This window comes from Erythrolamprus reginae, chromosome Z, assembly GCF_031021105.1.
Source record: "Erythrolamprus reginae isolate rEryReg1 chromosome Z, rEryReg1.hap1, whole genome shotgun sequence".
Lineage (NCBI taxonomy): Eukaryota > Metazoa > Chordata > Lepidosauria > Squamata > Dipsadidae > Erythrolamprus > Erythrolamprus reginae.
In genome coordinates, this window is record NC_091963.1 from 14,065,607 (window position 1) to 14,089,783 (window position 24,177).

Below are 24,177 nucleotides of genomic sequence, written 5' to 3' on the forward strand. Positions count from 1 at the left end.
CTTAAGTAGAGAGGTTTGTAAGAAGAAGCAATTATTCCCATAGAAACCAATGTAAAAGCAAATAATGTGTGTGATTGGGGAAACCACAGGGAGGGTGGAGGCACTGTTTCCTCCCAGGAGATTCCTAGAGTGGCCTGACAGAGGCTTCTCCCTGCCTTTTCCGCCCCTGTTTCCTCCCAGGAGATTCCTAGAGAGGCCTGATAGAGGCTTCTCCCTGACCTTTCCGGCCCTGTTTCCTCCCAGGAGATTCCTAGAGCGGCTCCATGGAGGCTTCTCTCTACCTTTTCTGGTTACAGTTTCAGAGGCTCAGGTTTGTAAGTGGAAAATGGTTCTTGAGAAGAGACAAAAAAAATATTGAACACCCAGTTCTTATCTAGAAAAGTTCTTAAGTAGAGGCATTTGTAGGTAGAGGTACCACTGTATTTATAGCTCAGGGTTGAAATTAGGGTTCCTTGGTGCTCTCTGAGCTTGCTTCCTTTTGTAGACATTTCATTATCCAAGCTAGGTAACATCATCAATGCTAGTAATGAGTGCTGTTTGCTGTCAGTTTATATTTGGTGTCTTGCCTGTCTGTGTCTTAGAGGAATTCTTAGGGGTTCTTTGGTTGGGCTGTTTGGCTCTTTGGCAATTTCTTGATTGGGGTATTTCTGTCTTGATTGTTGGTCTGAAATTAACTTTGGAGTTAATCTATTCTGATCTAAGTGCTGAATACTACCAGACAGGTTCTGGAGTCTTTTTGTTCCCTTTTGGGCTGGTTGATGGTCTCTTTTCCATAGCCTATAGATGTAGTTAATGTCTATTGATGGCTGATTTGTCAGAGTGTCAGACTTCTAAAAATTCCCTAGCATTTTTGGATCTGGCCCGGTCTAGGATGGTCACATTTTCCCAATTGTAACTATGGTTAAATCGGTCTATATGTTGTGCAGCCACTATAAACTACACTATATCCCCCAGCCCTCAAAACAATTCCTCTCTGGGTCCAAAAGTTTTAATTCTTAACCCTTGTTGTGTCCTTGCTCCACCAAAATCTATTCCTCGTGGCCCCTGGAGACAAAAAATCCAACTCCAGGATGAAAAAGGCAGGCTATGCATGTTCTAAGTTAATCATTATTAATGGTCCACTAACCTCCACAATCATCTTCACTGTGGGTAAGGTTGTTGCAATGTTTTGTGGATGGGGCGGTCGAACTGTTATTGGCACACAGCCAGCATATAAACATCCATAAAATGCAGCAATCAGATCTATGCCTGGATGGGACAGAAATAGTCATGACTGTTAGCGAGGAAGACAGCAATTTCTAAAAATACCTGTATAATTCCACCTTCCCTAAACTAATATTGTTCAGATTCGTTGGGAATACAACCTACATTGAAATGGAGCTTCAATCTTATATCCACTTACCTAGGAGTAAGGATCACTCTACTCACAGGGGCTGACATCTGAACAGACATGCATAAGATTGTTTTGTTAAAGGGAGAGAAAGAGAGAGAGAAAGACATGTACGGTTTACTTCTAATGAAATTATCTGAATTCATTTGGCTTTAGATTAGCAGGTTTCTCATACAATTGGGAATTTCATTTAGCTGCTGGAGGCAGAGTTTGTTTCTCCAACTCCCTCATAAAATAAACCTGTACATGAAATTCAGCTCTTTATTCCTCATGCTTGTGAGATAGGGGGGATTCTTTCTTCATTGTTCCATAGCAATTCTACTTGGGAAGTCGGTGCATTTAGCAACTCCATATTTAACATAGACTGAAGTTGTAGACCAATGTTTCTCAACTTTGGTAGATTTATATTTTTAACTTTAAGACAAATGGACTTAAAATTTCAGAAATTCCCAGCCAGCAATGGGAAATCACTGCTAGTTGGGGAATTCTGGGAGTCCATGTGTGTTAAGTTGATAAACATTGCTCTACGTCAGAGATTGATAAACATTGCTCTAAGTCAAACTTGGCAACTTTAAGGCTTGTGGATCTCAACTCCCAGCTATACTGGCGGGAGGTTCTGGGAGTTGAACTCCACAAGTCTTAAAGTAGCCAAGGTTGGGGACCCCTGCTCCAAGCCCATACTGAGGTTCTTTTGGTTTCAACTTTTGTTTGAAATCAGTAACAACAAGAGAAAGTAAAAATGTTAGAAATCCCAAAATCCCATTGACAGAACTGTGTAACAGCCTTTAGGGGAAAAAGAAATAGTAATGAAAGTCCATAGAAAGAAAAACAACAATGAAAAAGCAATGAGAAATTTTGGAGTATAATTCTACAAATTCACTGTATATAGCAACCAGAAAGACCTTTACTTGAAGCAAAAAAAAAATTGTACTCTTCCAACCGACCAACATTATTTATGCATCAGTCAAAGATTTTATAGGTAATACAACATTGTTAGAGAATTGCAACTAAAGTATGCTTGCACAATTTACCTGGTGGGTAGACTAAAGCAACATGATCACCATCTTGCAAATGACCCCTTTCCATCAACATTACTGCTATCTTTTCAGCTCGTTTATGTAGCTGGACACAGGTGAGAGAATTTGCAATTGTCCCCTTCATTAAGAAAAAAAATGGTAGAGATAAAAGAAGAAAAATTTTAAAATACAGCTTTTTATTCATTAACTGAGCTTTTGACCTTAGCCTCTGAAAATAGATTAGTGATATAAATGCCACACATTCATTTAATTTTAAGCTTCGGGAGAAAAAACCAAAGAAAGCAGAATCTATATCTTGATTAGGTCAGTTGAAAGGTAGACTTTAAAGCTTTTTGCCTGATTAACTATAAAGTGGACTATGATTTTTTTCAGGAAATTATAGCCACTGCTGAAAAATATTTCAAAATAACTCAAACTGAAATTTAGTAAGGATATAACATGAGGAACTGGCTGCTAGCTATTAGTAATCACTGTTTTCAAATGGTGAAGTGGTTTGAAGTAAGCCTTAACAAAACCAGAACAGCTTGAGATTTTTCAAAAGTAAGAAATTATCAATGTCATAGAGAGAAATTACATTAGATTGCCTCCCAAGCGGTACCATTTACGGATGCATTTTGTATAAGTCCACATTCTAGACTATTATTTGTTGGTTTAATTCAATTTGATGCCACCTGATAACAGAGCAATTTGGGGCAGTTCATGAGACCCAAAGTACAATAAAACCAACATAATAACAAGCGTTGCACAAAAGCCAGGCTAGAATAGAACAAAATGGCAATTCCAGCAGCAACTCAAACCTCCTATAACAGGGGTATTTTTTTGACAGCTGGATCAACATTGTAGTTCTCCTCCGCACACAGCTCCCTATGCCCTGTTTCCGGCCTCCCTGGCTTCTAGTAGCCTTCTGCTGTCTAAAAACACAGAGGCACCATAGGCTGGTTCTTTGAAATTTCCAGGCTGGCCCCATCAGCTGAATTTTAGCACCCCATGGGCAGGATCCGGCCTGTGGGCATTGAGTTTGATACCCCTGTCCTATAGCATCTAATAATCTGTGAGACATTCTACAAATCCTATAGCATAGTGCTTTACAGCAATCTCTGGGAGGTTTACACTCTTTTCCCCCCAACAATCTGGGTCCTCATTTTATTGACCTCAGAAGGATGGAAGACCAAGTCGACCCTGAGCCCATCTGGATTGAATTCCAGGCTGTGGGCAGAATCAGGTACAATATTGTATTTTAACCATTGCACCACCATCTAAAAGCCTAAGAGAAAGCCAGAACTTCATAGTCCTGTGGGCTCCTACCGGAACAGCTAATTGCACACAATTCCATGGCTCTGGCCCACGAGTGTGGGATCAAGTGCAATTTTGCTTCCCGCATCTATGCAGGATGCAAAGTCTCGCATGAGGACATACATTTCAGCGAGGTTTTTTTGCTTCCCTACAGGCTGGGAACCAAAAAACCTCGCCGAAACGCACGTGCATGTGTGTCACCGTGCGAGATTTTGCTACCTGTACAGTTGCGGGAAGGAAAATTGTGCTAGATCCTGCACTTGTGCGCCAGAGCCACCGAGCTGTGCGCAATTAGTCGTTCTGGTAGGAGCCCACTGTGTGAAAGGATTGGTTCATTATAGGATACTCCTTTGTCATTTCAAACTTCATCTTATATTTAATAGTACTGAGTTGCAAGTTTATCATCATTATTTATTTAATTTGCATACTGCCCAATTCACAGTATTTCATAAATTTACAAATAAGAAAGCCAAAAGATATCTTACCCTACAGTTTAGTAGAGTATAAAGCACATGGTCAGGGGTTGTCTGTGCCCTCCACTGTAAGACTTCTGAGAGGAATAAGAACTGGTGGGGAAAACAAGATAAACATTAAGAAAGAGAGGAATGTAAGAAACACAATTGCTTCTTTAAACATTTTTAGATCTAGAAAGAGCTCTCTTTTTGCGAACTGCTACCAGTTTGACAGATTCATAGATATTACTATGAAGAAAAGAAATTTAAGGATGTTGACAGTAAAAATCTGAAAATACTTAAAAATCAGTAACATAACAAAAAACTGCTGACCTTTTTTTTCAATTAGTCAACACAGAATTCAATTAATCCATTCTTGTTGTAAATAGACTGAAATTACCAGCAACTTAGTAGAACTGCATGTATGCACTGATGTGATTGGGAACAACATCCAATTAAAGGTAAAGGTTAAGATTACCCCTGTCCAGACTGTGTCTGACTCTAGGGGGAAGCGGTCATCTCTCTTTCTTAGCCTAGGGAGTCAGCATTGTCCAAAGACATTTCCGTGGACATGTGGCCATCATGACTGAATGCTGAGGCATACGGAAGGCTATTACTTTCCTGCCGAAGTGATACCTATTTATCTACTTGCATTTGCATGCTTTTGAACTGCTAGATTTGCAGGAACTGGGGAAAGTACCAGGAGCTCACCCTGTTGCATGGTGCTTGGGTCTTGAACCTGGACTGTTGGCTTCCAGCTGGCAAGCTCAGTATCTTTAACCACTGAGCCACTGCTCCCCTAGTATCCATTTTGTATTAAACATTTATAATGTTCAGTTTTAAAATAGACAACTATACATAATGTGTAGTAAGTAGAAACATGAATACATATTTATCCAGAATTATATAAGACAAACATAGCATATTTACATCAGATCTGCAACTGTGATTTGACATAGGTTATATATGGTTTTGATGTTATATATTAGCCTTAGAAAATACATCCCTGTATTTATATAAATATTTGGTCTGAATATATGGACTCTCATATTCTCAGGTCTAAATGGAAGGAAAATTGCCGTAAGTATGCTCTTCTCTGCTTGTTATCCACTATACCTATGGAAGATTTAGGGCTTTACCTTTCTAGCTTGATCATTATCTTCTATTTGTCCCAAATCTCTGCCGCTTGCCTGTGCAATCCTTTTTCCAGAGACCAGATTCCCCACCATCACAGAGGCAGGACCAATTTCTACAGTACATCAGGAAGATGGTGAAAGAAGAATTAAGAACTTCCTTTCCAGTGCAAAATTCATATAACTGTGCTTCCTCATCTATAGTGAAACTATCTCATACGAAATCCCCTGCCATTTCAGCTGCAAATAATAGGAGCTGCTTCCAGCAAAATGTAATTGCTGGATTTTTAATTTTATCTTTTTTTGCTCTCCAATTCCTGCAGCTCAGATCATGAAGCTCTGATTTCCAAAAACTGGGTTGTTGTTTTTTTAAACTCATGAGAGGAAATGAGATAACATTGGTCAGTGGGATCATTACATTTGGTAATCTCATCTAGCATTTGAGGAGCAAGGGGGATTAGCTGAACCCAGACAATTTGGGATAACTAATAAAATAGTAATTTTGTAGGTTTTCTCAGTAGATGGGAGTCAAAAAAATTCTCACCCCTTCCTAAGCCTTTCTGCAACGTAAACAAAAATACAGAAGAGTCGTAGGAAAGGACCGACTGTCTGGATTGCTAAAAGTATCTTTGCAATAGAGCACATAATCTTGTCTAAGTGTTGCGGAGATACAGTAATCATACAGAAAGATCGCTATTGGCTTTCTAGGTACAATTTAGAATACTGATGTTAATACAGTTTAGGTCTTACTGTTTGAGGGATTGCTTCTCTATTTACTAATCTGTGTGATTTCTAAAATCTGCAGGAAAAGCTCTTTTGAAGTTCTCGCTATGCTGGGCTTCCTTCTGCAACAAACCCAAACTACAGAATGCTGGTTCTTCATATTGCAATAATGCCCTACCTCTAAAAATGCCTTTCTTTTGCCAGACATTTCTTGGTAAAATTATCTGAGTCTGTTTTAATTTCTATCCATTTTTATAAGCTGCCCGAGGGACATTTTCAAACAGAAGGATGATATATAATTAAATTAATTTTAAAAATCCACAAAGCAAACCAATATTCCAATCCTTGAGTCAAAAACTAGCTAATGCACAGAACATCCAATCAAAAGGTCTTGAATTATGAGGAAATCTAGCTACACTTATTTTTATTTATTTATTTATATGAAATTTATATATGGAACATCTCACTATCAATCACATATCCGGGGATCTCAACCCAAGATGCAATCATTATACTTACCTGGTTGTTTCTGTCTTGGTTTAGGCAGGTTTGTTACACAGGTATGTGGACACATCAGTACATTACAGGGATGCAACGCTCCTTCAAGGAAGAGCTGCTTTGTTTCTGACAAGTGGATTCCACCAAGCGGAGTCTTTGGGAGTGTGTTTGCTGGTACCAAGGCTAGACAATAAACTCCTACTTGATGAATACTGTCTATGGCCTAGAATAAAAATAAAAAAAAGAAGAAAGTTACTATAAGGATGGGAACAGGATTCTGTAAATCTGTTCACGAGGATGTAGATATCTGAAAAGCCAGAAAGGGAATTTGCAACTCCTATTAAATATGGATTTGTTGTAAGTTGTGACGTCATGTCTGACCCATCTTGACCCCATAGACAATGTTCCTCCACACCTTCCTGTTGTCTATCATCCTTTGGATTCCATTTAAGTTCACACTGACTGCTTCAGTGACTCCATCCAGCCACTTCATTCTCTGTCATCCCCTTTTTCTTTTGCAATCAATTGTTCTCAGCATTAGGCTCTTCTCCAGTGATCCTATAGAAGATAATAGGTATGCCCATGTTACAGCGACACTCCACAGTCTGCATTGGTTGCCGATCGGTTTCTGGTCACAATTCAAAGTGTTGGTTATGACCTATAAAGCTCTTCATGGCACCGGACCAGAATATCTGCGAGACCTACTTCTGCCGCATGAATCCCAGCGGCCGGTTAGGTCCCACAGAGTTGGCCTTCTCTGGGTCCCGTCAATTAAACAATTTTGGCTGGCGGGACCCAGGGGAAGAGCCTTCTCTGTGGCGTCCCCGACCCTCTGGAACCAGCTCCCCCTGGAGATTAGGACTGCCCCCACCCTCCTTACCTTTCATAAACTTCTTAATACCCACCTCTGCTGTCAGGCATGGGGGAACTGAGACATCTCCCCTTGCCTATGTAGTTTTATGTATGGAATGTTTGTGTGTATGTTTTTATATAAGGGGTTTTTAGGTTTTTAATGTAAAATTGTTATTTTAGACCTAATATTAGACTTGCCATTGTATACTGTTTTATCACTGCTGTGAGCCACCCCGAGTCTGCGGAGAGGGGTGGCATACAAATCTAATAAATAATAATAATAATAATAATAATAATAATAATAATAATAATAATAAATAATAACTTAGGTATATTTTCACAAAAAGAAAATGCATTAAAATTAAAAACCAGACAAGAACCAGTCAAGAAAGCAAGATGTTGTAAGTTCAAGTCCCACCTTAGTCATGAAAGCTGGCTGGGTGACTTTGGGTCAATCATTTTCATTTTCAGCCCAAACCTACTTCCTAGGGTTGTATGTTGTGGAGAAAATAGGAGGAAGAAGATGTGTTGGATATGTTTGCTGCCTTAAGTTATTTATAAATATGCTAACGACAGGATACAAATGTAAAAATGCCCATTTTTCCTTGCTCACTGTGTAGATTTGCTGTACATTACAAATCAAAACTAATTTTATCTATAAGGATTCAAGAAAAGATTCCATTTGTTATCAAATTTGGAACTCTTTCTATGACTGGTTTAAGAGAAGAAAAGATTCAAATTAAAATATGATAATAATAATAATTGGTTCAGGGTTTTTTGGTATAACAAACTGGGTATGATATGTGCGCAATATAAATATAAAAATAAAGATCTTTAGGGAGCTAAATATCTAACAAAGAGTACACATAAGGTGGCTAGAAAATACATCTATTATAGATAAAATATGGACAACCAAAATGATTAATAGTAGATACCAGTTGTATTTGCCAGAATATAAAGACATTTAATAACAGAAGAAGTTATATTTTCCCTCCTCGCATGATGATGTATATTATACATTGATTGTTATTTGTAACGATGTTATTGTTTCTGTTGGTGTTGTTTTGTTTTTGTACTTTGTAAATGTTTGTCTATTTGGGGGGGGGTTGTTACGTTTTTAAAAAATTACAATAAAATATTTTTTAAAAAAGGATTGAAGAAAAGGAGAAATTGTTTTAGAATCATACATTTTGAATGGCTAAGGGACCAAAAGAAAGAACAACATTATGTTTCTTTCTCACCCAGAGCAACTTGATTTTAATATATTCTAAATTCACAGTGGTGGTCTCAATCCTGGTCTCAAAAATGTTGGCCCTCACTGATACTCCTGAAAAATAGTCTACATAAAACAGAAGTGGACAAACTGCAGCCTTCACAAGACTTTTCAGAATGAAAAATACTGGTTTTTGCATCACTCTAAAGCTGTTCATTCCTTCTTTTTCTGTTGTCTTAACTGAACCAGCAAGAAGAAATCCTGAAGGAAGGAATGGAGGCTGTCATTGTTTACTTTGGCTTCACCCATCAGTTTCTCTCAACACAACACAAGTGAGGAAACCCAGCCACTGAGGAAAAAAGAGGCCCTCTTTCTCTTCTCTAAAACACTGCCAGAAGGGGAGACATATATTGCTCCACCTTAACCGATATTTTAAAAAATGTAAATTGGGCAGTGAAAAAGTCACGCACTTCACCCCAAAACTAATGAAGGTCATCAAGTAGGCAAAAAGAATCCAAACCACACTTATGAACTGAATAAACAAATTCTCACAGCAAACCCACACTCAGTAAAAGACCTTGGAATACTAATATCAAACGACCTAAGTGCTAAAGCCCACTGCAACAATATCACCAAGAAGGCTTCCAGAGTTGTTAACCTGATCCTACGTAGCTTCTGCTCTGGCAATCTCTCACTACTTACTAGAGCCTACAAAACCTATGCCAGACCCATTCTCGAATACAGCTCATCTGTCTGGAACCCACACCACATCTCAGACATCAACACTCTCGAAAACGTCCAAAGGTACTTCACCAGAAGAGCCCTTCACTCCTCCACTCGTAACAGAATACCTTACGAAAATAGACTAACTATCCTGGATCTTGAAAGCTTAGAACTGCGATGCCTAAAACACGATCTAAGTATTGCCCACAAGATCATATGCTGCAACGTCCTTCCGGTCAATGACTACTTCAGCTTCAACAGCAACAACACAAGAGCACGCAACACATTCAAACTTAACATCAACCACTCCAAACTTGACTGTAAAAAATATTACTTTAACAATCAAGTTGTCGAAGCGTGGAACTCATTGCCAGACTCAGTGGTGTCAGCCCCCAGCCCCAAACATTTCTCCCTAAGACTCTCCACGATTGACCTCTCCAAGTTCCTAAGAGGCCAGTAAGGGGCGTACATAAGTGCACTGATGTGCCTATCGTCCCCTGTCCAATCTTCTCTCCTTATCTCATATCTCATACATTTTCTCTCCTTTCCTCCAACCTCTCTTCTTTCTTACTTTCTATCATTATATATATTACTTAATGTATATTCTCCTTCATATGTATTGTATATTGGACAAAGAATAAATAAATAAATAAAAATAAAGTTCTAACACTTGAAGGCCATTAAGAAGGGAATGTAATACACTGAACTGTATTCTACTAGTCCCATTTACTCAAATTGCCAATGGGCATGAAGGCAACTGGAGTTAATGGACAAAGGGGAATAAAATTTGTACAAGAATACATTTTATAAAAAGTAAGGTAAAACCAAAAGTTTCTCCCGTCCACTTATGTATGTCTCTAGGGGGCAGGGGTCATTTCCATTTCCTAACTGAGGAAGCCAGCATCGTCCAAAGATACTTCCCTGGTCATGTGGCCAGCCTGTCAATCCTGCATAGAACTCTGTTCCCTTCCCACCAAAGTGATACCTATTTATCTATTGGCATTGGCATGCTTTCAAACTGCTACAGCAAGTAACAGGAGCTCATCCATTGGAGATTGCTTGGGTCTTGGACCAGGCCTGTGAAGTTTTCCAACTGACAAGCTCAGCAACTTTAACTGCTGACCCATTGCACCCCCAAGAAAGAATAGTTCTCATCTCTTTCCTGCTTAACCAAATCCACCTTTTCTATTCTCCTGATGTTTTTGCTTGAACTGCCTTTCAAAACATTTATGGTTAATTCTTTTATGTCCCTACTCGCGATGCATCCTTCTTTGAACAGAATCCAGTGTCGGTAGAATCTGGTATTATTATATGTTGGGATGCAGCCAAAATGCCGTAAACTGCCTGATTCTTTCCTGTCTTTATTTATTATTTATTACTTAGATTTGTATGCCGCCCCTCTCCGAAGTCTTCCCCATCATTAGGTTTTCACCCTTCCTGAAGAGTTCCCCTGATGATGTTAACTTGCAAGATCCTCACGCTGATGCTTCCATAGACTGTGAAATCTACAAAGGAATTTAGAGTGCTAAGTTGATCCACTGTACTTTGTTTATAAGACCTTGCTCCAATGCTCTAAAACATAAGAAACATAGAAGTCTGACGGCAGAAAAAGACCTCCTGGTCCATCTAGTCTGCCCTTATATTATTTTCTGTATTTTATCTTAGGATGGATCTATGTTTATCCCAGGCATGTTTAAATTCAGTTACTGTGGATTTATCTACCACGTCTGCTGGAAGTTTGTTCCAAGGATCTACTACTCTTTCAGTAAAATAATATTTTCTCATGTTGCTTTTGATCTTTCCCCCAACTAACTTCAGATTGTGTCCCCTTGTTCTTGTGTTCACTTTCCTATTAAAAACACTTCCCTCCTGGACCTTATTTAACCCTTTAATATATTTAAATGTTTCGATCATGTCCCCCCTTTTCCTTCTGTCCTCCAGACTATACAGATTGAGTTCATTAAGTCTTTCCTGATATGTTTTATGCTTAAGACCTTCCATCATTCTTGTAGCCCGTCTTTGGACCCGTTCAATTTTGTCAATATCTTTCTGTAGGTGAGGTCTCCAGAACTGAACATAAGAAGAGCCATGCTGAATCAGGCCAAAGCCCATCGAGTCCAGCATTCTGTGTCACACAGTGGCCCATCAATTGTCCTTGGAGACCTTGAGTAGAAAGAGAAGGCAAAACCCTCCCTTTCCCTTAACCCCCAACAAATGGTACTCAAGGGAATCCTGCCTGCCTCAGCCAACATAGAGGCAGCTCATGGACATCCATTTCAATAAAAAACTTTTCTTTTGCTCCTTGTGTTTCCTCTGGCATTTAAATGGATGTAAAAGACAACATTCTCCCAAAGAGGAAGAGACATATTATGGGCTATGGAAGTTCAGGTATGGATGTCTTGTCCTATAGATAGATATCTTGCCCTGCAGAACAATGAGGTGAATATCCATCAACTTTTGTTTCTTCGTAAGTGGATAGCTTATCCTTTCAATCACAAGCACAGCTCAAGAGAGCGCATCACACAAAATAGATAAAGCTGCAGACTGGAAGGAGTGCAATACTCATAAGGCAATGCCATTACAGAATCAAGAAACAGCCAATTAGTAAGCACTTGAAGACGAGTTCTCTATTATATACAGTAGTACCCCTAGATACGAGCATAATTCGTTCCAGAAGGGAGCTTGTATGTCGAGGCAACTCATATCTGGAGCAAATAACTTTAGACGTTGTTTTTCCCCTCCGAGATAACCAAAAGCAAGGATTCTTGCGCCACCTAGTGGACGCTCGGCTCGTATCCCGAATTTGAGCTCGGGACTGGAACAGAAATGTCTCTCCCCTCGTGGCTCGTATCTTGAAATACTCGCATGGAGAGCAGCTCGTATCTAGAGGTACTACTGTAGTTCCTTCCCTTTATTATAAATTATGTTTTTCCCACTCTGTTCTCCAAGTTTCTTAAAAGGCTCTGCACACCAACATTACTATAACTCCATGATGGCAAACCTGTGGCAGGTGGATCCACATAGAATGGCACATGAGGCATTGCCCTGTGTCAGCTCCAGCACATGCCAGCTAATTTTTGGCCTTGGGGAAGGTTGTTTTCTCCCTCTGGAGGCTTCAGGAAGCTTCACTAAAGCCTCTGGAGTGCGAAAAATGGCAAACCGGAAGTTTGGAAAAACGAAAAAGGCCCCCATTGGACCATTTTTCATACTCCGGAGACTTCAGGGAAGCCTCCTGAAGCTTGGGAACGGTGAAAAATGACCCAATGGGCCAACCGGAGGCTTCAGTGAGGCTTGTGCGCATACGTTAGGGGGGCAGAGCAGGGGAGAGTTGTATGAATGTGCAGAAGGTAGCACGGGGATTGTGTGCACGCGTGTAGAAGTACATGGGTATGGGTATTTATTTATTTATTTATTTAATTTGATTTATTAGATTTGTATGCCGCCCCTCTCCGTAGACCCGGGATGGCTAACAACAACAATAAAAGAGCATATGACAAATCTAATATTTAAAATAATTAAAAAACCCTTATTAAAAATCAAACATACACACAAACGTACCATGCATAAATTGTATAGGCCTAGGGGGAAAGGAATATCTCAGTTCCCCCATGCCTGGCGGCAGAGGTGGGTTTTAAGGAGTTTACGAAAGGCAAGGAGGGTGGGTGCAATCCTAATCTCCGGGGGGAGCTGGTTCCAGTGGGTTGGGGCCACCACAGAGAAGGCTCTTCCCCGGGTCCCGCCAGACGGCATTGTTTAGTTGACAGGACCCGGAGAAGGCCACCTCTGTGGGACCTAACTGGTCCGATGTCATGAAGGGCTTTATATGTCATAACCCACACTTTGAATTGTGACCAGAAACTGACTGGCAACCAATGCAGACCGCAGAGTGTTGGTGTAACATGGGCATACTTAGGGAAGCCCATGATTGCTCTCGCAGCTGCATTCTGCACGATCTGAAGTTTTCAAACGCTCTTCAAAGGTAGCCCTATGTAGAGAGCGTTACAGTAGTCGAATCTCGAGGTGATAAGGGCATGAGTGACTGTGAGCAGTGACTCCCAGTCCAAGTAGGGCCGCAACTGGTGCACCAGGCGAAGCTGGGCAAACGCCCCCCTCGCCACAGCTGAAAGATTCTTCTCTAATGTAAGCTGTGGATCGAGGAGGACGGCCAAGTTGTGGACCCTCTCTGAGGGGGTTAGTAATTCCCCACCCAGGGTAATGGACGGACAGATGAAATTGTCCTTGGGAGACAAAACCCACAGCCACTCCGTCTTATTAGGGTTGAGTTTGAGTCTGTTGACACCCATCCAGACCCAAACAGCCTCCAAGCACCAGCACATCACTTCTCCAGGCTCCAAAGACTTCCCAGAAGCCGGGGGAGGGTAAAAATGCCCTCCCCCATCCCCCAGAGTCTTTCTGGAAGCCAAAGCCCTCTCCCAGAGCCTCTGTGCTAGCCAAACATCATTTGGCTGGCACACACATGCACGTAGGAGCTGAGCTAGAGCAACGGCTCGCGTGCTAGCAGATATAGCTCCACGTGCCACCTGTGGCACCCATGCCATAAGTTTACCATCACTGTCATAGCTTAATCCAAAATTAGAAGAATAATTCCAGGAGACATTAACTAAGATCATTTGGACCTGGAATAAAGATTATTCTCTTTCACCTAGATATGTTTTGCTTCTATTGGAAAAATGCAATGAATACTTAGGCTTTTATGTAACAGGGAGCAACCTTGGTACATCATGTCTTTCCGTTCCACTCTGATGATTATAAGTGTAGGAACAATACCTGCAGGACTCTGCTCATCCACTGAAAGCTGTCTTCTTCTGTAGAATCCGGTCTCTGCTCGGCCACAATGACTATGCGTTCATCATGAAGGACACTCACTGAAAATACTGCTATCCTGTGGGATATGCAAACCAAGACATTTGCAGTTGGATAAAAAGACTAAGAGCAGAGCAATTCCCTTTCATGATTTTTGTGTGATTCAGTTCTCATTAGTTATGCAACAGAGAAGATTGGAGCCCAGGTTCTTTATTTCCTCTGCTCTGAACACCTACAGAAGTTTAAAATAAAGCACTAACTGGAACAGCTATTATAAAAAGCAAGCTTATGTTGGCTTTCTATAGAGTAAGGCACCATCATTGCAAACAGAATTTCCCTCCATAAACATTCAGATAATATTTACTAACGTAGGCAAAGAAAACAAGGATAATAAAGACATTCCCGCCTGTGTTTTTATTTAGATAAATGGAAACATGCAAATTTGTTTCCATTCGCAGCATTCCAGCTTCAAATTTTCTAAAGATATCCATTTTGATGCCAGATTAAACTCTCTTTCCCAGATGTTTAAACTGGTTCTATTTCCAATTGATCTTCATCTATTTTTTTCTCTGAATGTTTTACTAGGGGTTGTTTTATTTTCATTGCCTTAATTTGTCCTTAAGCAGCCTTGACTATTATTTTAGACAACTTATACAGCTATCCATGTTACAATATTACCAACATTGGGAAGCAAACAATGTTAAACTACAAATAAAAAGCAGAAAATGCATTAGGAGCTGCTGAGGAAAACAGTCAACCCCCCCCCCAAAGTACACACCTTATGACTCCCATTACCTTAGATATTAACTGTAACTTACTGATAATATGACATACTGTGAGAGGAGAGGCTGCCTAGAAAATGGCCCAAAGCTGTTTTAATTTTGTCCTGCCCCTTTAAGCCTCCTCCCAGCCAGCACAGCCGCTGCTATAATAGCTGCCGAGCTGAGGCTTATTGCTGTTTTTGTGTGGGAAGAGGGGAAGAATATGTTAGAAGTGGGCAGTGAATATTAGCCTTCAAATGCTTATATGGGGCTTTGTGTTACTGGGTTGGCTTTCGTATGCTTTGGAACTTTCTGACTATACAGTAATCCATGATCAAGGAGTGGCAAAGGGTGGGATATTCAACAAGGAAGACCGTACAAACAAAGGGGGCTTAAACTTCAGGAGTTAATTAAATGTTTTAAGGAAAGAAAACAAACTATGGCTGAAAGGGAGGCATTAGGCTCTCATTTAGCAGGAATTAGGCAGGTTCTGCCTGCAGAAACCAGACTTCATACAGAGCCTACAACAAACAGATATGGAAAAGGCAGAAGGGATAGATTCTACTACTACTTTAGTAGAGAGGCTAATTTTAGTAAAGGCTACTACTTTGGGAGAGACAGGCTTAGTTAAAACTGAAAGAAGCCAGGGATATGACTACCTGGGATAATATCACAGAAATGTTAGCCTTAATTACTGATAAGAAGGGATAGATTCTACTACTACTTTAGTAGAGAGGCTAATTTTAGTAAAGGCTACTACTTTGGGAGAGACAGGCTTAGTTAAAACTGAAAGAAGCCAGGGATATGACTACCTGGGATAATATCACAGAAATGTTAGCCTTAATTACTGATAAGAAGGGATAGATTCTACTACTACTTTAGTAGAGAGGCTAATTTTAGTAAAGGCTACTACTTTGGGAGAGACAGGCTTAGTTAAAACTGAAAGAAGCCAGGAATATCACAGAGATGTTAGCCTTAATCAAAATAGAATATTAAATGAAGGCTTTTTAGTAGACATGAATGCATGTTGGTTAACCTATTTAGAATGCTGAGGTTATCTAAGGTTTTTCTGAGTAAGGGAAGCACTCTTTCAATATCCATTTAAAAAAATTCCTCATAGGAAAAAATTGAAACCTACCTTCCCCTGTAGACAAACTTCATGGGTTCCACTGCCAAGGCTGTAGCTACAATGTCATCTGCATTGTGTCTCCTCCCACTGACAACCATCAGACCATCCATTTTACCAACTACAAAAACAAGTCCTCCAGGACCAATGAACCCAAGAAGTCCAGTTCTTATAAAAGGATATTCGCTTATGGGGGCACCTGAATTAGTCATTGGGAACACCTATGAGAAAGATAAAAGCTTCATTTTTATGATATGAGGGTGATTTAGATCCTTCTGGGAGCAAATATTAAAATTACTACAAAAATCCTCTTCTATTTCTATGGGAAGACGAGTACTACTTTTTTGTATACCCATTGCATTGTATTAAGCAATGATTTGCTTCAGCATGTGTTGAAGTTATAACATAATAGTATGACATCACAAAATATGCTATGAATGACAATTTATAAAAATGCATTGGTTTATACAACACCCTAAAGCATAATTAAGCAAACCATAAAAATGCTCAATGAGATTTGAAAACCCAGACATTCATTACAATGTCTCTAAAATTATATATTGCAGTGTTGTGCTTCTGTTACTATTTATTGGTAGAAAACATTTGCATGAAACCCCAAATTTCAACCTGATACTTCCTAAGTGGTACTGCCATGCCTAATATGGAAAGGGGAATAAAATATAAATACGGACAGCAATAGCTGGCATAGATGGTGCAAATATATATATATGAGTTCAGGTTTTACCCTGTGCAATATTTTGTGTGTCTATGAGACGTTTCAACAAAATCACAGTCGCCATCATGAGGCTGAAGTTGTTAGCTTCATGCTGCTTTGAATATAGTTTGTTTGCAACTGCCATTGGTTCTTTATAAATAGTGGTGGGGATTTGGTTTAAATGTTCGAAGTAGATTGGGTGGCTGTGTTTCAATGACTTGATTTATTGGTGGGATCACATTTAGTTAATCTACCAAAATCTACGAAAACAAATATATATATAAAATATATATAAAATTTTAATATTTTTAATTGAATATAAAATCACAAGAACAAACATTTAAGAACTTTGGACACTTTATGACTATCCTGCAACTTATTTCATATTATAATAATTTCATATTACCAACAAATATTGTTGTTATTGTTATATATATTTCAGCATTTAAGAACTTTGGACACTTTATGACTATCCTGCAACTTATTTCATATTATAATAATTTCATATTACCAACAAATATTGTTGTTATTGTTATATATATTTCAGCATTTATAGATATTACATAGGTATTCCTCTTATTCCTTTATTTTGGCTAGTCCTCTTTCTCTTTCTCTCTATTATTTAATTTGTTTAATTATTTTTTAGGTTTGTCTGTTTTTTGTTTTCTAACCAATAATAAAATTTGCTCCAGCTCTTATAGTATTCTGTCTTATCTTTGTCTTTTAGTTCCATTGTTAATTTGTCAATTTCTGAGCAAGTCATAATCTTTTCTATTCCATCTTAGAAGGTATATTTTTGTTTTTCCATTGTTGGGCGAATATTAGCCTTGCTGCTATTATTATGTGAGGAATTAAATAGATTTCATTTTTTTCATATTTTCCATGGGTTATTCCTAGCAAAAAGAATTCCGGTATTTTTTGAATCTTTCTGAAGCTGAATTCATATATGCAAAGTCAGTGTGAATTTTATACTGACTTATATAAACTTATAAGTTTATAATTTCCTTTGCTTTTTAACTTTTTCAATTTAATTTTTAATGCATATAGGAATACACAAATCTATGCAATATATGCACACATAAATAAAACATTATTTTGAGAAAACCTTCAACTGGAAAACTTCTACCAGTCAGAATGAAAGAGCATTCTTCTGTATTCTGGAATGCTCTAGAGCTGCAGAATGGCAATCTCTCCATGTCAAACAGGGGTGGGTTCCTCTTATCTTCCTACTGGGGGTTCTGCATACACCTCGTGACATTTTGTGTGTGTACCCTCATACAATTTTGCTTCTGCAAAGGCACGCTTTTCCTTCTGTGCATGTTCAGAGAGCAAAAAAGCGTGCCCAAAATTAGGAAAAAAAGATGGCACCATCAGGTGCAAATGCGCAACTGGCAGGAATCCAACTCTGATGTCAAGTCACTGAGGTATTCTGGAGCAAATGTCCAGATAGGAATGCCTGGAGAAGACAATAATGATCTAACTTAATAGAAGTGCAGCCTCACAAACAAATCACTGCTACGAATGTGAATCCAAAAGTTCTTTTTTTTTAAAATTAACAGTTTACTAGCTTACCTCAAATGTATTTTTGGTCATTCCAGAGAGTCCATAGTAAGATGTACCAGTGGCAATAGCACATACACAGAGTTCACCAACTTCATCTGTTCTGCAGAGTTGAGGAACTCCATCTGGTTTGACAGCACACATTATGGCTATGAGGAGGGAAAAGAAATAATAGCATTTTTCCCTAGTGTTGCGTAACAGACATAGGCAATGCAACCAATTCACAGAGTTGTGGATAAAGTAGAAGTGCTCAAGGAGAATGCGGCCTTGACTGCCGAAAGAATTAAAGGCAGGATAAATCTAATATAATGTTAAATTAAACACAGGAGAACAAGCGTGGATTGGCATTGTTGTGGATTCGGGATTTCAAACTATCAATATTTAGATTGATTTAGATTCATAACCATAAAGCACTAGAAAGCTGATCCTAGAAATAGAATTACAAATTAGATATCTCTTGAGTAACTGGGGGGGGGGCAATTTATTTTATTTATTTTCTTTTTATTTTCTTTCTTTCTATTATTATAAAATATTATTTCTATTCTATTCTATTCTTTCTATTCTATTCTATTCTTTCTATTCTATTCTTTCTTTCTATTATTATAAAACATTCAACAAGAATATTTTTATTTTTCACTCCAATCAAATATGCAAATTAACATACTATAAATCTTGAAATACATTATAATAATTATTTCTTTTAACTTTGGTATTCATGATCCATCCAATGCTGCCTCCAATACAACTGACATCTGGACAAGAATTTCTCAAATTTCTTATGTGTATTTTTAAATGCTATTAACTAATATAATTTTTAAATTGCTTCTTTTCTAGTTAAATCTAATCATTTAGGCCGTAGTGCTTCAATCTTCTCCATGTATTCTTAACAACAATTTCATAATATTTATTATAATAATTTCCCTCTTTCTTACTTTATTTTCTTTCTTTCTTTTCTTCATTCTTTTCTTTTTTCTAAATCTTGGAGTGGAAGCTCACCCCATCATGCTTGGGTCTTGGAATTGCCAACCATTGGTTGACAAGCCCAGGGTCTTAACTGCTTAGCCCTTATGCCCTATTAAAAACACTAAAAACCCACCCAAGTTAAATATAGGGGCAAGGTAGCTTGTTAGCAGTATAGCTGGAAATAGGGCCCTTGGCACATTCATCATCTTAGACTTTAGGGAACATAGTCCGGTTTTTATGATCTTACAAAAGGCTAACAAGGTTGGGGCCATTTTGATTTCCAAAAGGAGGAAATTCCATACAGCAGAGGGCAGCTGTAGAAAAAGCTTGTTTTCTGGGCCCTTGCAAATGACATTCTATGTAAATATACGTACAGTGGAATCTTCGTCATATGCATTTTTAAAAATAGTTTGTTTATATATTTTCGCATTACATATGTAAGTGCTTAGTGAATTAGTCTGGATCAATTTATCTTTATACCATAATACTCTTTCCATCCCTAATTTCTACTTCTACTGTCCAACCATTTATAAAACAAGTCCTAGAAAGAAAATACTTTTTCTTTCATTTGTAATATTAATCTATCTATTTCTGCACAATCTAAAGTGTTTGAATGGCATCATCCTCTGTGGATGTTTCCCCATTTCCCCAGGCATATGCCTTCTCTTTGAGACAGGAGGATGGATCAAATCTCTTTTTAAAAAGGCAATCCTTTGGGTACCCTCAGGAGTAGGGCCTTGTAGCATCTTGAACTTCACTTAGAAATACCGATAACCAGTGCAGCTTGAGCAGGAGTTGGGGTTATGTGTGCCATCATGTTTGACATCTCTTATTATCTATGCTATTTTGCATTCTGAACCATTTGAAATTTTCTAACAGTCTCATATAGACCATGTTACAATAGTTTGACCTGGAGATTGCAAGGGCATGGATTACTACGGAGTCTACGGAGAGGGGCGGCATACAAATTTAATTATTATTATTATTATTAATAATAATAATAATAATAATAATAATAATACTGAGACCAGGGCCTCCTGGTCCAGGTATGGGTACAACTGGTGTACCACCTGGAGAGGAGCAAAGGCTACTTGGCCACGGCTGCTGCTGGCTATTCAAGCAGGTGCCACAAGTCCAAGACCCTCCCAGACTGCACACAGTCTCTGTTTGGGTCAGTGCAACGCCATTCAGGAGCAGAGATGGAATCTCATCTTCAAGGTTCTCTTCCATAGCTACCCTGTGTTGCTAGTTGTCGGAGACTATGTCTCCCCATCCAGTCCCCAATAACTCTCAGATCCTGAAATAGGCCATCCATGGCACTTTGAAGAGATGACTTTGAAGAGATTTGGGATAGAGTAAGAAGATGACTGTATATCTCACCCCAAACTGATAGATCACTTCACCTAGCAGTCTCATGTAAATATTAAAGGGGAGGGGGGAGAGAGAGAGAGAGAGCAGAGCTGGGAATCCCCCCTCCCTCACATTGTATTGGTCACAAGCTAGATTTCTCTCTTTTTCTCTTTCCCCACCTCTCTTGAAAATGGACTGGCTCCCGAGTAAGGAGAACCAGCACAATACATTGCTGCCCAGAAGGATACCATGACTGATGGTATTAATGCCCCTGAGAGGTCAAGAAGAACCAGGATTTATGTATTACCTCCTTCCTGCCAGAGATGTTGCAGAAATATGGTGCAGAGAAGATACAGAAGATAAAAAATAACACTACGGAATTAAATAAAATAATGAATGCAGTTCATATCCGGCAGTTAAACCTGTAACAATAAGTAATTTTGGGGAAGAATACACACATTCTTTAATCTTAAGAAGAAGAGATGGCATAATCAAGAAAGAAGTCTTCCAGAATCAAATTCCAGGCTTCTGGTTATTCTTCCACCTTGCTATAACACTTCTTTTTCCAATCTTGGGCATAAAAAACAAAGTGACCATATATGACTCCTAACAGATTGCTAACTACGGTTAACCCCACACAACACAAGTTTAAACATGGGAAAGCTGCCAACGTGACAGAGCTGGAATGGAAACAGAACGGAATGATTTTGCAACTGGCTTTTTTCCAATGGGGGGGTTATCGGTATGTAAGGTTAAAGAGTGGGACAAAAAATTAAATTATTGGATTGAAGAAGATAAGAGACCAAGAATAAGAAAAAAGTGGTTAATTGCGAATGAAAAAGAGGGGGGATGGGGTGTTCCATGTTTGGAGCTGTATAGGGAAGCTTTTCAAATGGAAAGGTTAATGGAGTTGCAATTAAGTGAAAATAAATGGGCGAAATTGGAAAAACAGATAAACGGGATGAATAATAGAGAATTAATTTTTAGGAAGTGGAATAGGAGAGATATAGGAAAATTAATAGGCCCAATGAAAGGGACTATGGAAATTTGGAAAAAATGGCAAGGGAAAATAGGATTATATAAATCTAAACTGTCATCGCTTTATGTAATAAATAGAGAAAACGAAATTAACTTAAATAGGGTTATAGGAGAGTTGAAGGGAAGAGGGATAACTAAGATAGAACAGTTATACGAGAAGGATGGCAGGCCAAGTAGAAATTGCATAGAATGGTGGTTAGGTAAGGGAAGGTGGCTACAAATAAATGCAATATGTAAATATCTAAATGAAAGGGAGAATAAAGAAGTATTATGGCGGGAGGAGACAGGGTTAGAGAAAATAATAAGAGAAAAAAGTGAGGGGATAAAGGCGGAAGCAACTAATATATACAAACTGCTAGTGCAGTCAGATGGGGACACGATTGATGGATTGACTAAATGGTGGCAAAATGAGATATTAGTAGAGGTACAAGAAATGGAAAATATAGTAGAAGATATAAGGAAAATTAAAAATACAAGAATTAGGGAAATGAGAAGAAAAATATTACATAAGTGGTATTTTACTCCCGTTCAATTTGCACATTTTCAGCAGAATGTTAGGGGGAATTGTTGGCATGGTTGTCAAGATAAAGGAGTGTTTATGCATATGTTTTGGGAATGCCCGATAGTGCAGGAATTTTGGCAAAAAGTGAAAGAGGATATCAATGGAATGTTAAATATACAATGGACAATCACTAAGGAAATGGCAGTACTAGTAAAAAGCAATGCGATGGGAGAATTTAGAGAAATAAAAAAGCAGCAATAGAAAGTGCTCAGGCAGTAATAGTTTTGGGTTGGAAGGATGCAACAAAATGGACAATGCAAAATTGGTACAGGTACATGGTGGATCATATTCAATTTGAAATTATGGAAAAAAGGATAAATTTGGATAATGAAACTGATTTGGGACAGCTGATGGGACGGTGGGACAAGGTAAGACGATATATGACGAGCAGAATCCGAGACCAAGCTACAAGAAATAAACTAGAATCACTCTATAATATGTAGACAGAGATAATGCTCTTGGGTTAAGTGGATTAAAAAAGAAATACCCCCAATTTGGTGGTGGGGAATGTGTGTATGTCGGGGTGATGGGCACAATTCACATTTCACTATGCACTGTTTTATGTTGTGTGATTTTAAATTGTTAAAAAATCAATAAATAAAATATTTAAAAAAAAATAAAAAAAAATAAGTAATTTTGGGGAAGAATACACACATTCTTTAATCTTAAGAAGAAGAGATGGCATAATCAAGAAAGAAGTCTTCCAGAATCAAATTCCAGGCTTCTGGTTATTCTTCCACCTTGCTATAACACTTCTTTTTCCAATCTTGGGCATAAAAAACAAAGTGACCATATATGACTCCTAACAGATTGCTAACTACGGTTAACCCCACACAACACAAGTTTAAACATGGGAAAGCTGCCAACGTGACAGAGCTGGAATGGAAACAGAACGGAATGATTTTGCAACTGGCTTTTTTCCAATGGGAACAAGGCATAGAATCTCAATCCTACAAAATTATGTAATGAATCTATAAGAGATCTATGAAAAAGTTATTTGTTGCAAAAGTTTGAGGAAAACAAAACTGTCTTATTATGGGTAGATAATACTTAGGATAACATTCTAAAATGCACTCTGGGAGGTTATTACATTTATGGAGGAATAATAATTTTAACTGATAAGGGTGGGATAAATTAAACCATAAAATATATTGAAAAATGAATACCGGCTTTAGTGCCTCTGCTAATACACCTTTCTTTAAAGCAGTGCTACCTTGGCAAATTAAAAATTTATGGATTTAATCCCCATTCAGCATGCATTAAAAGAAAAACAATGCAAATATTAAACATTTTTTTGAGTAAACTTATAGAAGACCTACCTCCAGGCATCACCAAACCAACATCTTGCACTGTTAGAACAGAAAGTTTTTCTTCAGAATCTACTCTGATTACTCCATAAGTAAGCCCATGCATGGATAATACTCCCCTTCCAGGTGGTTGGTTGCTGTCATCTGTTGGTCTAGAGATGTATGGAAAATGTCAATGATGTTAGAGTGACCTCTATAGAGTGACCTCTATAGACATATTTATTCCCTACAACAGATCTTGCAGGAAGGGCTTCCCTTCCATTAAAAAATTTTTGTTGGGCCCCGGAATTGTTCCTTTTGTAAAGCATACGTCCTGTTGAACAGAATATTATGAGACCTATTCAGATAGGTCTCTGATAGTCTTTTATTGTAAGACTTGGCATTTCTCCCATGCCCTTGAACCCTGTAAGCTGTGATGATTGATTAATTTTGTTTTTATGAGTCCCTTATATTTGCGGCCTTGAGAATTGTGGTTATTGTTGTTATTGTTTTTAATCTCTATATACTGCCCAGAGTTATTTTTGGTATCAGCCACATAAATTGCTTAAATGAGTAAAAAAGTTTGATGTGTATGATGATGCTTCTAGACAGGAGTATCCCTTCTCAAATATTTCATTTTTTTTTTGTCATGTCCTACCATGACTCATAAGCTGGAGA

General features: G+C 38.4%; 1 protein-coding gene across 4 annotated transcripts in view; it reads right to left on the reverse strand.

Annotated features, from left to right (window-relative positions):
• Window positions 1-24,177, reverse strand: part of LOC139154351 (disco-interacting protein 2 homolog C) — a 416,316-nt gene that overhangs the window by 31,076 nt on the left and 361,063 nt on the right. For all 4 annotated transcript variants that reach the window (XM_070728824.1, XM_070728823.1, XM_070728822.1 and 1 more), the window contains 9 exons: window positions 23,533-23,672; window positions 18,313-18,449; window positions 16,038-16,246; window positions 14,103-14,217; window positions 6,548-6,749; window positions 5,312-5,421; window positions 4,206-4,286; window positions 2,422-2,545; window positions 1,127-1,248 (listed from right to left, as the gene is read on the reverse strand). In XM_070728824.1, the coding sequence (XP_070584925.1) occupies window positions 1,127-1,248; window positions 2,422-2,545; window positions 4,206-4,286; window positions 5,312-5,421; window positions 6,548-6,749; window positions 14,103-14,217; window positions 16,038-16,246; window positions 18,313-18,449; window positions 23,533-23,672 (1,240 nt within the window). The remainder of the gene's footprint in view (window positions 1-1,126; window positions 1,249-2,421; window positions 2,546-4,205; window positions 4,287-5,311; window positions 5,422-6,547; window positions 6,750-14,102; window positions 14,218-16,037; window positions 16,247-18,312; window positions 18,450-23,532; window positions 23,673-24,177) is intronic.